General features: G+C 42.3%; 1 protein-coding gene across 2 annotated transcripts in view; it reads left to right on the plus strand.

Moving 5' to 3' along the window:
- Positions 1-17,400, plus strand: part of pklr (pyruvate kinase L/R) — a 39,664-nt gene that overhangs the window by 13,128 nt on the left and 9,136 nt on the right. For both annotated transcript variants that reach the window (XM_054781039.1, XM_054781040.1), the window contains exons 5-9: positions 1,846-2,032; positions 2,177-2,450; positions 6,604-6,754; positions 15,751-15,903; positions 15,987-16,153. In XM_054781039.1, coding sequence (XP_054637014.1) covers positions 1,846-2,032; positions 2,177-2,450; positions 6,604-6,754; positions 15,751-15,903; positions 15,987-16,153 — 932 coding nt within the window. The remainder of the gene's footprint in view (positions 1-1,845; positions 2,033-2,176; positions 2,451-6,603; positions 6,755-15,750; positions 15,904-15,986; positions 16,154-17,400) is intronic.

The following is a 17,400-nucleotide window of genomic DNA, read 5'->3' on the forward strand; positions in this document are numbered from 1 at the left end:
TATATATATATATAAATACCTCCTGCCATTTGCAATGGGTTGACAAGCTTGTTGTCCTGATTGGCTCCTGCCAAAGAAAGAGCTGCCGTTTCCTCACTGATTCGCGAGCGGCACAGTATTTAAACAATTAGTCATAGTTCTGAAGTAAAGGAGATGTTAGAATTTAGCCATAAATGAGCCGCAGTGCTGTATAAGCCGCAGGGTTCAAAGCTGAAGAAAAACATAGCGGTTTATACACTGGAATTTACAATACTTTCCCAGATAACCCTTTTTATGACTTTTTTGGGAACATAACCAGTAACTACTAGTAAGAATGACTTCACTGGTCATATGTGACCTAATGCAGCTCAGCACCACAGGATGTTGATAAAAGGACTTTACTTTCACTTTAGTCAAGGTTGTGTAGTAGAAATGAACATTTGATCATTTACAACTTGAAGTGTATTGAGTTTGACTAAATCGATTGATTTTTTAGAAATTGACCTAAAATTCTTCTAGAGATTTTAGTCACTTGTCACAGTGTTGCTAACTTGGCGATTTTGTCGCTAGATCTGGCAACATTCCAAACCCCCCCTTGACGACGTATTTTCTCAAAAGCGACAAGCGACAAATCTGTCAACTTTTTCTGCCGTCGTTGGCCAGTTTTCTGGTATTTGGGGACACTAAAGTGAAAGCACATTTTGTTGTGCATTTTGTGTTCTCACTGAGCAACAGCGGCTGCTGTTGACAGGCCCAGATGCAGTCACAAGCCAGCAGTGTACAGTCAGCTGCCGCGGCACACTGGGAGCATGATGTGGAGCTCTATGCATCGAAAGTGCAAATGAATCACGCATGCGCGATGCCACGGCGGTGGGGATCGCCCTGTTTTACACAGCGAAATCTAACGCAAATGTTTCTTAATCTTCAGTAAGCCTGGATAAAAGAGGAGGGCGTCTCTATCTTTTACTGTTGGTCTATTGCTGCTCTTTATTGATAAAATGAAGTGGACTGTCTTACAATTCTTCAGGTAAATGTAAGTCATAGATAAGCCTACTACTGTATTGCCGATATTTGTGAAGCTCGTTGCTATTACATATATTCACCAGAAGAGTGTGCTCCTCACGAACCACATTGAGTCACGTTAATGTGAGCCATAGAGTAAACACAGCATAATCTGTTATTCGCTGCTAAATTGTGCTCATTTAAAAAAGTTCTCAATAGCCAATGTGTAATGGGAGAACTTTGAGAGGCACTGGCTGAGATAAAATATTCAATTAATTTATTTTGTCGAAATGATGGCCAATTTTAAATCAACACACCAAGAATCAAGTATATTTGTAGTTATAAACGTAGTTACGGTGTTTTTACTCACCTTTTTTGTCTCTCCTATGAGGTGATGCTTTTTCCCCACAGCATTTTACAACAGCACATGCAAATTCCATGCAAATGAGATGATGACATCATCTAGTGACTTCCAGGACAGCCAATAGCTACTTTTCTTACTCAAACGTTGGCAACAGTGCCCACTTAGCACTTCCTGCTAGTGCTGTATTATGCTAGCAGCAGAAATATAGCACAACATATCCCCTTATACACACGGGTAAACAAACAAAAACAGTAATTTTTTTTTTTTTTTAATGTTTTAGATAACTTACTTTCACCAAACACTAAATAAACCTCATGTAAGTTGTGTTAACCAGCTCGCAACTTGTTAGCTAGCTAGCTGTTTGTGGCTAACAATAAAAAAATTCTGCCTTGCACTGTATATATTTTTACAGCAAGGTGTTCATTCAACAATATGTTTGTTTGTTGATTGTGTTGGTGTCTGGCGTGCGTGCGTGCGTGCGTGCGTGCGTGTGTGTGTAGAAAGTGGAGGGAGAGGTGCAGCTGGAAAAGGGCAGCCACGTCCGCGTGGCGACAGCAGAGTGTGACAAAGACAGCACAGACGGGAAGACCATCTGGGTGGACTATCCCAGTCTGCCTCGGGTGCTGAAGAAGGGAGGCAAGATGTACATCGATGACGGCCTCATTGGACTCAAAGTTCTGGAAACAGGTGTGACACGTTATGATCACAGGCCACCGCACATCAGATGAGATCCAGTACAAGCAGTGATGATTCTTAATTCATGTGTAAATAAAGTTGTTTTTGAGTAGCTTTCCTTTTACTTGTTTGTGCCCTCGTCCTCCTCTTCGGCAGGTCCAGACTGGGTGGACGCGGTGGTGGAGGCCGGCGGCGTGCTGTGCAGCCGTAAAGGCGTCAACCTGCCCGGCTGCGACCTGCTCGGCCTTCAGGCGGTCAGCGAGCGAGACGAGGCCGACCTGAGGTTCGGGGTGGCGCAGGGTGTGGACATGGTGTTTGCCAGCTTCATCCGCTCGGCCCAGGACGTCAGGGATGTACGACGGGCCCTGGGGGCCCACGGGAGGGAAATCAAGGTGATCAGCAAGGTGGAAAGTCGGCAAGGAGTCCAGAAGTAAGTCATGTGAAAAATTTGAACCAGAGTAAGGCAGCAACGGAAAGATTTTTGGATTTCTTGCTAAATACAGTGTCATTTGTTTACCCAGCATGCCTTGCGGTGTGCAGCTAGGGTCATTTTGCGTAGCCATTCATTTTGATAAGGTTGCATCTTCTATTCCATATGTGTTAACTTTCTGTTGTTATAGTTAATTACACCATGAGTGACGTGGGTGTTTGAGGTAGTGACTTCCTGTTTAATTAGCACAAAAAAGGGAAAGCCATGTGTGCTCATGTTTCAAAAATCCAAAAACCCTTTCATGTTTCCATGCGGTATCTGGCTTTGAAAGCATCTTTTTTCTTCCTCACTTCTACTACGAAACCTTGCATTGCGCTTCGTTAAGCTCCACATGTTTGCTGTGTGTGCAAGCTAGCGGCCCCGACTCTATGGCTGACAAAAGGTCTCGCTCTGTTCGCTGTTGTTCTATGGAACGCTGTTGTTCTATGAAGTGTCTCGGTGCTGAACCAATGCAGCAACGAATGCACAGAGTGAACCCTCTTCCTGCCTGTTTGCAGGCGAGAGACGAGGAAAACAGACACGCATGTATGGAATCACAGGAGTGCCAAAATTAAAAGGCAATACGTGTGGAAATACAAAGAGAATCAATAATACAAAAATATACAAAGTTAGTCTTTTTTTTAAAACTATTTTGTCTTTGTTTTTTCTGTACTGTCTTTGTTTTTTCCAATTTGCCGTTTTTTTTCCTACTTTGTATTTGTCTTTTCCACTAGCGTTTTGTCATTGCGTTTGGTCATACCATGCAAATGCAGAAGAATGAGTCATTCTGCCAGGATGATGACTCCCCCATACGTGATTACACGACTTCTGCTTGCAGGGGCTGTGTAGTTAAGGAAACTCGGGAGCCCGGAAATAATGCCCGCAAATACATCTTTATCAAAAGTAAACGGGGAAATTGAAATATGGTGGACGTAGACGAATTGAGAAGAGGTGTTCAACGAGAATTATGAGCAATTGCTCAGTTGGTGGAAAATGTCGTGGAAAGTTTTGATAAAAAAAGTCTTTAAAGTCTTTAAAGGCTATATCTGCGTTGATGAATGCAGATATGGATGAAACTGTGTAGCGCAATCTTTAAGAGGTAAATGTCTTATTTTATTGTATTTTAATTTCCCCCGTTTACTTTTGAATGTCATTCTTCTGCATTTGCATGGTATTATCAAATGCAATGACAAAACGCAAGTGGAAAAGACAAATACAAAGCAGGAAAAAAAACGGCAAATTGGAAAAAACAAAGACAATACAGAAAAAACAAAAACAATATAGTAAAAAATATGACTACATTTGGATATTTTTTAATTATTGATTCTCTTTGTATTTCCACATTTGCATATTTTTGCATTATTGATTCTCTTTGTATTTCCGCACGTATTTTGGCACTCCTGTGATTCCATTCGCATGCACATGGCAAGATATGGAGGCCGGCAAAATGATCAAATTCATTTTCATTTATCCTGTGATTAATTAATGAATTTATTATCGCGAGACAGTTTTTTTCTGAACAAGAAATCTCGTCACATTTTAAATGTAGGGAGATCTTGTGACGCCTCTACCTCTGACTAGTTGTGTGACTCAAGGCCAATAGCAACAAGCTGTAGATCACAGGTGTGCTCTGCTGTTTTTAAGGACCTACGGCGAAATCCTTAATCCAAGCACCTCTATTTCAGGGGTTCCCAAACTTTTTGGGACCATGGACCCCTTACAGGAGAGAACTAGAGAAGCACTCGTAGAGCGCAAACCTCCGCCAAGCGCCATAGTTCCCCCCATATTGTGATTCACACCAAAATGATAATCCTACATTTTTTGTATCAGTCTTGGATATTTTGTAGAACCTGTTGGAAACTTATCTTGTATGCCGAAAATGGTCCAATCTCGCAATGTTAAAGAATCTTTTTAAAAAATCCTGGATCCAGCTAATGTTAGCGTGCTAACACCTAGCATGATAGTGTTAAGTGTTCACATAAGTGTCTACCCATGAAAACAGCTAAAAATGCTACTATGATAATATTGGCATGCTAGCAATGCTAACATGCTAAAGTTAGCATGCTAACGCCTAGCATGATAGTGGTAAGTGTTTATATATGTGTCTACTCATGAAAACAGCCAAAAATGCTAGTATGCTAACGTTCGCATGCTATTAATGCTAGCATGCTAATGTTAGCATGCTCGCGTAATATACCGAACGTGACCATTTTGACCATTTTCTATGCCCAAATGGCTAAAATGTTCCTATCTCGCAATGTTAAGGAATCCTTTACAAAAATTCCTGGATCCAGATGGCGACAATTCCTGCAAATGTCATCAAAAAGTAAATGTGAACACAAACAAACAGATAAACGCCAGCAAAAACATAACCTCCACGCTGTGCTTGCACTTGGAGGAGGTAAAAATTTCCCATTCATATGAGAAAAAAAATCAAATCTGCCATTTGTATTGTCATAAAATTGACCGTATTGATGAACCCACTTTGTTTCATAATCAGTTGAAATACGTAATTGCTTCAAGTTGATCGTACGTCAACATAATGATAAACATGTTATTATTACTTACTGCCTCTTATTAACATTACTGGCAGAAAAGTGGGGTTGTCTTCTAGAAAGACGATGATAATATCGTGGTTTGAAAATGGTCTGAAAACGTTGCAATGTTTGCCACAACCATGTGAAAAATGCCACAAAATCAGGAATTTTAGGCTGCAACGATCACAACAAAAAAGACACCCTGGAGGGCCTCTATATCTTATTAAGTCATTCAATCCCAGCCTTTTTCCAAAAGACAACCCCTTCAATAGCGGCCATTTTAGACCATTTTGACCGATCTTTCATGGGGCAAAGAATATTGTGTTGTATGGTTACATAAACATGGAACCTACCAAAAGACACATTACACTCCCGTCTTTCATCACAACATACATTTTAAGCATAACTTTCACTTTGACACAATTTTTTTTTTGCTTTTGTGACAGCTCAAATAACTAAACACAAAAAATGGGTTGTTTTACATCAAAATAACAATTTAGTATAAATATAACACCATGAACGATTCACAGTTTTCACATTTGGAATTGAACAATGTGTGTGCACGCATGTGTGCGTGTGTGTGCATGCGTTAAAATGTGTAACCTTCTGCACGCTACACCCCTCCACACACACCCCTCCACACTCTTCCACTTCCTTCTTCCCCTCGTGGGATTTTTCTGTTAACGTGATCGCTGCCGAGCTCTTATCTAATGCACTTCTGCCACCTAGTGGCCGTTTTTATGGCTTCAAGCTACTCTACAGCCACATGCATTAGTGGGGAGTTGCGTCATCATCTCTCTTAGTCTGCCGTGCAAAAAGACGTATAAATACGTTGTTGGGATGGGGAATTTTGGTTTATAAATACGTCTTTCGTATTGGATGAATTTTATTTTTATAATATTCAGAGGTCCAATAAATAGCGAGCTGGGGGCCGTCAGTGTCCCCCGGGCCGCACTGTGGACACCCCTGGAGTAACTCCTCCAAAGTGCTCGCTTCAAAACGTGACATGCAGAAAACCACTCCAAAGAAGTGCCTGTCACCATCTGCCGTTGAGTAACTAAGGGTCCCCAGGAATGAGGACGAAAGGGTGTTTTGTGGACGTCAGTAGCCAAGGGCAGGAGTGTTCATAATGAGGTGGTGACAGCGCCGTCGTTGGCCGCCTGCCGCCCGTCAGCAAGGTGACAGCATGTGTCAGCCGGCAGGTTTGGTCCCCACATTTGCTAATCAGTCCGCGTGAGTTACAACAGCCACTTAATGTATCTTGACGCAATTTATGCTACAGCTCTGACGTCGCCATTACTTATCTGCCGGCTGCACGCTGACCTCACTGGTGACCATTTCAAGTGATAGATCGTTCCATAAATATTTAATTCCCACACAATTACGTTGGTGCATTTGTCGTTACGATCTCATCTGCCATTTGGATCGTTGCCGCGTGAGTCAGCCTGGGCATCGCAGGGAGGACGCCATGTTCAACATGAGCAGAATTCTATTTTTGGTATGATCCCAAAACATTCAGCCCTTTCTCTCTTTATCATCAACCCTCCCCACCCCGCCGCCCCTAATCTGTGCGTCAGTTTTGAGGAGATCTTGGCTGAGAGTGACGGAGTGATGGTTGCCAGGGGCGACCTGGGCATTGAGATCCCGGCGGAGAAAGTCTTCATCGCCCAGAAGATGATGATTGGCCGCTGCAACTCTGCTGGCAAGCCTGTCATCTGTGCCACACAGGTCAGAGGAGGCCACACACACACACACACACACACACACACACACACACACACACACACACACACATACACACACACACACACACACACACACGAGGAAATTAGGTTTTTAAATGTACAGTCGTCCCTCGCTACATTGCGGTTCTAATATCGCTCCCTCACTCCTTTGTGGTTTTTCAAAAATGAATTTATTAATAAATGATGGCTGTTTCGTGGTTGACTATGGACAATTATTAGTAAAAAAAAAATCTTGAAATACATTTTTATGTAGTATTCTGGCCGCTAGGTGTCAGTAAAGATGCAAAACTTTGATGAGACAAGATGATGAGACATGACATGCATGGAAGTCAGCCACGGCATGTCCGACATGATGGAGCCGGGCTCGGGCACCTTTTTGGCGAAGAGAACCATAAAAACCACATATTTGAAAATATATATGAGCCATATCATATTTTTTAACATTGAATACAACTAAATGCGTGAATTTTTAAGCAAAACCAGCAACGAATATAATAAGTGTCTGAATTGATCCTTTTTGATAACGTTGTTATACTGAAGCTAAACAATCATAAGTAAAATACTGATTCCCATTCATATCTTTCTTTCTTTTTGCCGTCTTTTTCCTCAGAATTAGCTCGCTGACTGTTTGATTGAAGGAGGGACGTTTACTTGTTGACCTCTCAATGACGCGGGTAGGCTACTGCATCATTCAGTAATAACCAAGTTTTGGTGCCTAACCCGGAAAATATTGGAAGGTCAGCTGGCATTGGCTACGGCCAACCACATTACGGTAGAAAATGGATTAAAATGCATTAAAAAGTTGTATATTTAGATTTAAGATGCATTAAAAAGTTGTATATTTAGATTTAAGATATTTTTAACAATGTGACTTCTGTAATGTTTTACTTTAAAATGTCAGCAGAAAAAAAATTATATAAACTTTCCCGTGTTAAGAAAGGTCGGAGAACCAGATGCAGTCATGGAAAGAGCCACATCTGGCTCCCGAGCCATAGGTTCCCTACCCCTGTGATAGAGTGAAAAGAAGTTCTCCTCTCATTTTGTGTGGAAGTGGTAAGGTTTTGCCTCCTTATTTTGTCTTTCTTCCCCACTCCATTTTCTTATTTCATGTGTACATAGCTCTAATAATTGCAAAAAAAAAAAACATATTTAGAAAGTCCTAGTTTTTTTATGCTCTAACCAAAAAACTATTCCATTTATTAACGTTGAATCCTTCTTTGGTCGGGTGTGGAACCAATTGCATCAAACAATGAAAAAAAACATCACATTTTCATGTCATTTTATTTTGAAGCATACTTGACAAGCAAGCACACCTGTAGAAACGATGTTTTGGACTAACTCAGTGCGAACACAGTGGAACCATTTTGAGTGAACAACCTGTAGAAGATGATGAACTCATCAATCCTGGTCAACCGTGTAAGTCGACATCAACGTACATGCTCGACTGCTTGTGGCAACATCAGACCTGACACCCAAAAGGCTGTTTCTATGAAAGATGGGTTCCTTTACGTCAACTTCATTTTTTTTGCAAAAGCAGATTTGTTTTTATGTTAGAATGGACATGCCAGTCCGAGGGATGCCAAATTAAACGGGTTTCACTGTGGAAGGCATAAGTGTCCATAAAATCCATCCTATAGGACAGGGAGGGTGTACAAAGTGTTGCCCGGGGGTCCATTTGCGGCACGGAGCTGTTTATTGGCTGTTTATTGGCTCGTGGCACATTGTAGAAATTAAATTAAACAGACCCCCTGCTCAAAAAAGACAGCAGAATGGAGAAAAATGAGCAAAAGCTGAAATGTTGGTATTAACAATGAATAATAATACGCTTTGTCATTGATAACTCAAAGCTGACACAAAGGTTTGTCTTTTAAATACATATAAATCATCTTTTACATTTATTTTTGCATTTTTACATATTTTAATGAATATCAAAATGGTCTCGACATCCTTTGACTTTCTCATATGCGCCCCGAGCTGGAAAAAATGTGGAAGCCCCATCCATTCATCCATCTAATTCCGCTTCCCTGAGGTCAGGTCGCGGGCGCAGCGGCTTAAGCAGGGAAGCCCAGACTTCCCTCTACCCGGCTACTTCGTCCAGCTCCTCCCGGTGGACCCCGAGGCGTTCCCAGGCCAGCTGAGAGACATAGCCTCTCCAGCGTGTCCTGGGTCTTCCCCAATGCCTCCTATCAGTCGGACGCACCCAAAACAAAACAACTCCTCAGTGAGACGTCCAGGATGCATCCTGACCACATGCCCGACCCACCTCATCTGGCTCCTCTCAATGCGGAGGAGCAGCGGTTAAACTCTGAGTTTCTCACGGATGACAGTGCTTCTCGCCTTACAAAGTGAGAGCCCAGCCACCCTACGGAGAAAACTCATATCTGCCACTTGTATTCGTGATCTTCTCCTTTCGGTCACGACCCAAAGCTCATGACCGTAGGTGAGGGTAGGAACGTAGATCCACCGCTAAATTGAGAGCTTTGCTTTTTGGCTAAGCTCCCTCTTCACCACAACGGGCCGATGCAGAGTCCGCATCACTGCAGATGCCACACCAATCCACCTGTCCATCTTGCATATTTGGACACCCCTGTTATAGGAATTCAACCTTATTACCTCTCTGCACATGTACACACGCACACTTGCATGTATTGAAATTTCATTAGGCCTGTCACCATTACCCATTTTGCTGGTTGATAATTGTGCTACAAATTATTGTGGATAATTGACTTTTTTCATTATTGTCATGAGAGGTGTAAGTTCACCTTTGAGCCACAAGATGGTACTCAAGTATAGTGTACCACATGTAGCTTGACATGGAAGTTGCTGTATGTATGCTGTTTAAAATGTATGCCATATACTACTGTATGCCATCAAACCATATTGAAAGATTGCATTTCTTTTGCAATGCAGAGATGCAATGCACTGTCTGTGAGCGCGCACCATTTTGCACTGTTTTGTTTATATTTACACTAAGTCCCCAACTAACGAACGCAATTGGTTCCAGACGACCGTTCTTATGTCGAATCGTTCTTAAGTAGGGAAAAGGTAATATTAGCAATGATATAGGTACTACATGTACGTGTATACATATACAGTATATGTGTATGTATGTAAATATGAGTTTGGATGCAGTAGTAATATTAAACCAGGATAATGAATGAAAAAAACAAGAATAAAAGTGATATAATAATACGTAATGATAAATGTTATTTACCTTTGAAGAGGAGTGGTCGAGCATACGTCGTTGTGGAGGAGTTGGAGGAGAAGTTATTGAAAAAAGGACAAATGGTGGTGGTGGTTAGACTCTTCTAAAAGAGGTAGTGTTCTGTGGGTGGTGTAGAATTAAGCAGGACTATTAACTCTTCATAAACTTTAATCACACGCTCTGTCCGGGTTGTACAATTTAGCTTTCCATTTAGCTTTACGCTGTATCTCCCCAGAGTCTAACTCTTCCTCTGTTGGTCTCATTAGCTCTAAGGCTGCATTAGCAGTGTTACAGTGCCCTCTACTGGTCAAGCATGTACAGTAGCAGTATAAATACTGATTGAGCAACTGACTACAAGGCAAAATAAAATAAAATATAGACCAGTCGGCTTGTGTTTGTATCCGCGAGTGTTCGCTAGTCGGGTGTTCGTAAGTTGGGGACCTAGTGTACTTTGCCGACCAAACACGTCAGTAAGCGTTGACTGTGGTGTCATGTGGTGTTTGTCAGTTAGCAGGCTACTTCCTGCTCTGTAGACAATAACAGAATGGTTCAGTTTTACCACATTTATCTGGATTTGCAGGACAACCTATCGAGTGCTGCCATCCATCCATTTTCTGTACCACTTGTCCTAACTGGGGTCGAAGGTATGCTGGAGCCTATCCCAGCCGTCTTTGAGCGAGAGGATACACCCTGGACTGGTTGCCAGCCAATGGCAGAGCACATATAGATAAACAATTCACACTCACATTCACACCTATGGACAATTTAGAGTCTCCAATTAACCTAGCATGGTTATTTTTGAAAGGGAGGAAGGCAGAGTACCCGGAGAAAACCCACTCACTTCATTTCTACATGAAGCACAACGAGTTTGCAATATTCTTTCATGACAAAGTTGAAAGTATCAAAAATGCGATCATTTCCACAATGCAAATAACTACTCTGCAGCCAGCTACAGTCCTGGTCATGATTACTGGCACCCATGAAATTGAAGTACATAATGTAGAATATCTCCTGAAAAGAATTAATCTGGTGAAACACCTTTGGGCCATAGACAACTCATGTTTGATACAGAACAGCTTCAAACAAAACAAGAGGAGAATAAAATAGAAAAAGTGGAAGATTTCTGTGACGCAGGTATTGGCACCCTTTAAATCAGTGTGGGGGGAAAACTCACCTGTGACAAATGAGAAATCACAATCACCTGTTAAACTGTCAGCGCCCACATGATGTGAATTAGGCAATTAAGTATGATCTGAATGTTTTACAAAGCCACATGTTATTCTTTGTTTGTTGGTCACAATGGTAAGAAGGAGCTGTCTCAAGACCTTACGAGTGGAATTATTAAAAACACAGGACCTCTAAAGGATTAAAGGCCATCTTCAAGGACCTTAGAATCCCTGTTTCAACAGTGCCTAATCTTATTAAGAAGTTTTCAAAGCATGGAACTGTCAAGAACCTCCCTGGACGTGGGGGGAGAGGAAAATCAACAACGGAAGTCTTCCACCCGTGGTACGAATTGTGGAAAAAACACCAAGCAAAACATCCAAAGACCTGCAAGTTGACCTGGAACAATCTGGGCTAATGGTATCAACTCGCACGGTACCCTGCAAACTAAACCAAGCAGGACTCTATGGGCCAAGGCTGAGGAAGACCCCATTGCTGAAAAAAAGGAACGACTGATCTTTTCCAGAGAGTGCCTGAACAAACCACAATCCTTCTGGGAAAATATTCATTGGACAGACGAAACAAAAAAGTACTTTTTGGCAATGCACACCAAGAATTTGTTTATAGGCGTCAAAATGAAGCTCACAGGAAAAAGAACACCCTCCCAACAGTTAAGCATGGTGGAGGATCCATCATGTTTTGGGGCTGCTTTGCTGCATCGGGTACTGGAGGCCTTCACCGTATCACAGGAATCATGCCATCAGAGGACTAGCAACGGATTTTAAAATAAAATGTGCCATGTGAAAGCTAGGTCATGGGTTCTCCAGCAAGATAAAAACCCAAAGCACGCAGGAATGGTTGAAAGGAAGAAATGGACTGTTTTAAACTGGCCAGCGATGAGTCCCGATCATAATCCTATTGAGCTGAAATCCGCTATTCAGAAAAGGAATCCTGCAAACACTCAAGAGCTTGAAAGAAACTGCAAAGAAAGAGTTGGAGAAAATACGAGCTGAGAAGTGCAAGAAGCTTCTAGATGGCTACAAGAAACGTTTGGAGGCCGTCATTGCTGCCAAAGGGTGTGCAACCAAATATTAAGGAGGGGTGCCTTTTTTACTGCCCATGTCATTGTGTATGTTTCCTCTTTGAAATTGGAACATGTAAGTTGAACAATTCATTTTTTTGTCGTTAAATTACTTTGGAAATCCATTCATAACCCTCTGATGATATTCATTTGGTACATTTTCACTTACTTCTGAAGATATTCTACAGGTTGTGCAAAAAATGAAAGGGTGCCAATAATGGTGACGGGTACCTGGAGCTGACACGTTTCACACCTTTTGTCATTGACAAAACAGTGGAAGAGATCATCTGCAGTCTGGGTCCATCACCGTGCTGCCTTGATGAATGACCCACGAGATTTCTAAAGTCTGTGCTGAGCAGTTTGCTACCACAACTCACTCGTCTAGTTAACTCACTTCAGACTGGAACATTTCCAAAGGCCCTAAAAACTGCTGTTATTAAGCCTCTTCTGAAGAAGAGGGGTCTTGATGCCACAATACTGAACAGCTATCGGGCAATATATAAAACCTGCCATTCTTGGGAAGATTTTGGGAAGATTGTATACAACAGCTTGCTGACTTTCTCTTCTCTAACAATGTGTTTGATACTTTCCAGTCAGGCTTTAGGCCCCACTACAGCACTGAGACAGCTCTGATCAAGGTGACAAATGATATCCGTCTGAATACAGATGCAAGCAAAGTCTGACTTTTAGTTCTGCTAGACCAGAGCGCTGCATTTGACACAGTTGACCATGATCTTATTACAGAGGTTACAAAACTGGGTGGGAATCTCTGGTACTGCTCTAAACTGGTTCAAGTCCTATCTGGAGAACAGGAAGTCTCAGACCAAATGGCTCTGACCTGTGGGGTTCCCCAGGGGTCAATCCTGGAACCCCATATTGTTCAAACTGTACATGCTTCCTTTAGGCAAGCTAATACACAGCTGCAATGTGTCCTACCACAACTAAGCAGACCACACTCAGATCTACGTGTCACTGACGGCAGGTGAACATGGTCCTGCAGATTTACTTTGTCACTGCATCAAACAGATCAGTGTGAGGATACAAAACGACTTTCTCCAGCTCAGACAAAACTGAAATCATTGTCTTTGGCCCACAGAAACAAAGAGAAAGTGTTATTAGCCACCTTGAGACTCTTTCTCTAAAACCTAATCATCAGGTTATAAATCTTGATAAATGGTCTCAAATGTGAACTTCAACAGCCACATTCAATCAATAACATCATCAGCTTTATACCACCTAAAAACATTACCAAAGTTAAGGGAATAGTGTCTAAGCCAAATTTTGAGAGACTAATCCATGCCTTTGTCCCCAGCAGGCTGGACTTCTGTAACGGCCTTCTCACCGGGCTCTCTACACGAGCTGTAAAACAGCTGCAGTGCATCCACAATGCTGCTGCTCGAGTCCTAACTACAACCAGGAAATATGACAATATTAGTCCAGTACTCAGGTCTCTGCGCTGGCTTCCTGTCTCTCAGAGAATAGACGTTAAAGGGGACCTATTATACTGATTTTCGGGCCTTTGTATTGAGCTCTGGACTCCTATAGATCAGCTACACACGATAACCTGCGCTTTCTAGATCTTCCAGGCTCTGCACCTCTTCCTGCAGTGTTTCCTTGGGTTTCCTGCTTCCCACCCAAATGGTCTGTGTAATTTACTCCACCCCCTGCCCTTCTCTGGAAGATCCTTACAGCTTGTTCTTCTGACTCTTCAACACAACCAAGTAACATTGGAAAGGCGTCGGACTTCAGCAACAGTTTGGCGGCTAGTCCGGCTTCGTATTGACCCGTGTTCACAAAACCATGTGAAGCGCCGTTCACAGATGAGCATATTTTTCTCTTGTTTGCCGGGAATCAGCAATTCCAACCACTTCTGCCTGATGCTAGCCTCTTTAGGCACACCCAAGAAACATTTCCCAGGAGCCATTGCTCGATGTGCTAACACTGTGAACAGAGCAAAGCAGAGCGGGGGCACTGGGCCCATGCTCATATAAGGAAGTCCGGGTTGCGTTGACGTTAGTGGACCTCAATGTTAAAAAAAAAACTCTGTAAAACACAATGTGCAGAGCCGTCCAAAACTGCTTTCAGGGCTCATCTTCAAATGCGCAAACCTCATTATCTGACACGTTGGCATCGTTTAACATGAGAATACAACATTGTAGCAACATTTATAGGTCAGAAAAGAAGAAAAGCATAACTCGTCCCCTTTAAAACAGCTCTGCTTGTCTTTTCACGGTCTGGCGCGAAATTACATCTCTGACATGTTAGAGCCACATAAACCATCTTGCGCTCTGAGAAGCTCAGGGAGTGGTCCCCTGCAGGTGCCCGTAGTCAGGACTACACACGGGGAGGCTGCGTTTCAGTTTTATGCTGCCAAAATCTGGAACAGTCTTCCAAAAGATGTGCGACAGTCCTCAACTTTGGCAATGTCCAAATCCAGGCTGAAAACACTTTTATTCAACTATGCCTATGACAACTGAAAGTATTTGATCTGCACGCTTCATTTATAATTCATTTTTCCTTTTTTTCTGGAATAATTTTAGAGTGATTTTATGTTTTATGGGATGATTTTGTGACGTGATTTTACCCTTCTTTTCTGTAAAGCACTCTGAATTTGCTTGTGTACAAATTGTGCTCTATAAATAAACATAAACATGCAAACTCCAGATGAACCCACGATCTCCTGACCACATGCTAACCACAAGGCCACCGTGCAGCCCTCAGTCCATCATGTATCATATATTACATCATTCTTGCATAATATTTCCTAACAAACCAAGCAACTAGCAGCAATGAAGACAATACCTTTAACGTTTCCATCCCATTTAATGAACTTGTTTTAGTGAATTCATCCTCCTTCCCTCTCTCCACTCATGCATGCAGAAAAAACATTCACATCATCTGAAAACATTGCATTCTCGCACTTGCGTGCACACACACACGCACACACACACATTCTGAAATCTGGTTATTTGGCTAATTAAAGGTCAGGGTTGCGATCAGGATTTTGGCCACTTTAATATGAAATAACATAAAAATCCTCCTATAATGAACATTTTGTCCTGTGCATTCATCCTCTTTTCGTCTCTGTGCACACACACGCATGTGCACACACTTTGTCTCTCTCTCTCTCGCCTGCAGCCATGTTGGCTCAGAGTGCTATGTTATATGTTGTTTATGCCACAGCTCCTAACTTTTGATGACACTTGTTACAGCAGCACACACAAGGTGATCTCACTAATCATACAGCGCACATACACACTAATTAGCATTGCCTCCCCCCCCTTTTTTTTAAAATGTGTGGTCTCTCAGGCAACACTGTGAGCCCTCTCATTTTCCAACTGTCTGCCTTGCTTATTGACTCCTAATGCAGCGTCTCCGGCATGCCAATAACCTCTGCTAGTTGAGCTTCATTCATCCACAAAGACGTTCATCATATCGCGCATCACCGGCTTACAAACGTACTTCAATTCATCGATCCATTCGCGTTGTTTCTAATGTCGTGTGTGTGTGTGTGTGTGTGTGTGCGTAGATGCTGGAGAGCATGGTGTCCCACCCTCGGCCGACCAGAGCAGAGGGCAGTGATGTCGCCAACGCCGTGTTGGATGGAGCCGACTGTGTTATGCTATCCAGCGAGACCGCCAAGGGCCTATTTCCTGTGGAGGCAGTAGCAATGATGCACTCGGTGCGTGCCTGCGTATATGTGTGTTTGTGTTGCATTTAAAACCCTCTGCATGCTGACTCCCTGTCTCTCCTTCTCACTATCAGATCTGCAGGGAGGCAGAGGCGGCCATTTTCCACCAGCAGCTATTTGAGGAGTTGCGGCGCCTGACTCCTCTGTCCTCAGACCCCACAGAGGTCACGGCCGTCGGGGCCGTCGAGTCGTCCTTCAAGTCCTGCGCTGGAGCCATTATAGTCCTCACCACCAGCGGCAGGTTTGCACGCCAACCCTCAATTATTGTCTTACTTGTACTACTTGTACTAATACGTAAAAGGTTAAGGGTACTCTATGTAGTACAGTACGCAATATCTCAGGTGAGCACAAATCTCACATTTCAGCAAGCCTGTATCTTCTCAAGGGATACTATGGAAAGTAAACTTGGATATACTTTAGAGTAGTCAGTGTGCAGCTTGTAAAACAGCCATTATTGTGTAAATATCTGGCAACACAAGTGAGTACACCTCACAGGGAACATGTCCAAATGGTGTCCTGGGTGTGAATATTTAGTGTGGACCATTGTTGTCTTGCACTGCCTTAATCCTCTTGGTCATGGAATTCCACTCCTCCATGATGACATCACTGGTGTGTGTTATACACCTTGCGCTCCTTCACCTTCCTCCCGTCCGCTTGAGGATGTCCCACTGGTGCTTGGTGTTGGGTTCAAGGTGTGGAGGAGACGTACTTCATCACTCCATCACCTTCATCCATCATCATTCTCAGCAAGACACTTGTCATATTGGAGGTGTGTTTGGGTTCCTCAGCACCTAATTTTCCAAAAATGACAACTTTATTTGTTGTGTTTGTTTCTGATAATATTAGAACTTAAAAAAATAAAGTTTTTTCTTGAACTCATTCAATCCCAGCCATTTTTCAAAAGACAACCCCTTCAGTAGCGGCCATTTTAGACCATTTTGACTGATCTTTCAAGGCACACAGAATATTGTGTTGTATGGTTATATAAACATGGAACCTAGCAAAAGAAACATTAGATTCCTGTCTTTCAACAGGAAAAAAAGTTACTTTCTACCTTTTTCCATTCTTTAGTAATCAGCAGTAGAACATAGGTAAGTTTCAGGAAAATATCAGTTCCCAGCTAGCAAAGGGAGTAAACCAGCTTTTGTGAAAAATATTAAGCCTATATTAAATATTATTATTATATAAAAAGTATTTCTTGCTTTTGTGACAGCTCAAATATCTAAACTATACCAACATAAACAACACAAACAAGGGGTTGTTTTACATCAAAATAACAATTTATTTACAAATATAACACCTTCAACTATTTAAACTATGCGTGCGCATGTGTGTGCATGCATGTGCGCGTGTGCATGCATTAAAATGTCCCTACAATGTATAACCTTCCTCATAATATTACAACGTTATTCTCATAAAATTTGATGACCTCCTGCTGGTTTATGTTGTGTGAGTGTTGTGGGATCTAGTCAGACTCAGGCCAAGTCA

The sequence above is a fragment of the Dunckerocampus dactyliophorus genome, chromosome 7, assembly GCF_027744805.1.
Source record: "Dunckerocampus dactyliophorus isolate RoL2022-P2 chromosome 7, RoL_Ddac_1.1, whole genome shotgun sequence".
Lineage (NCBI taxonomy): Eukaryota > Metazoa > Chordata > Actinopteri > Syngnathiformes > Syngnathidae > Dunckerocampus > Dunckerocampus dactyliophorus.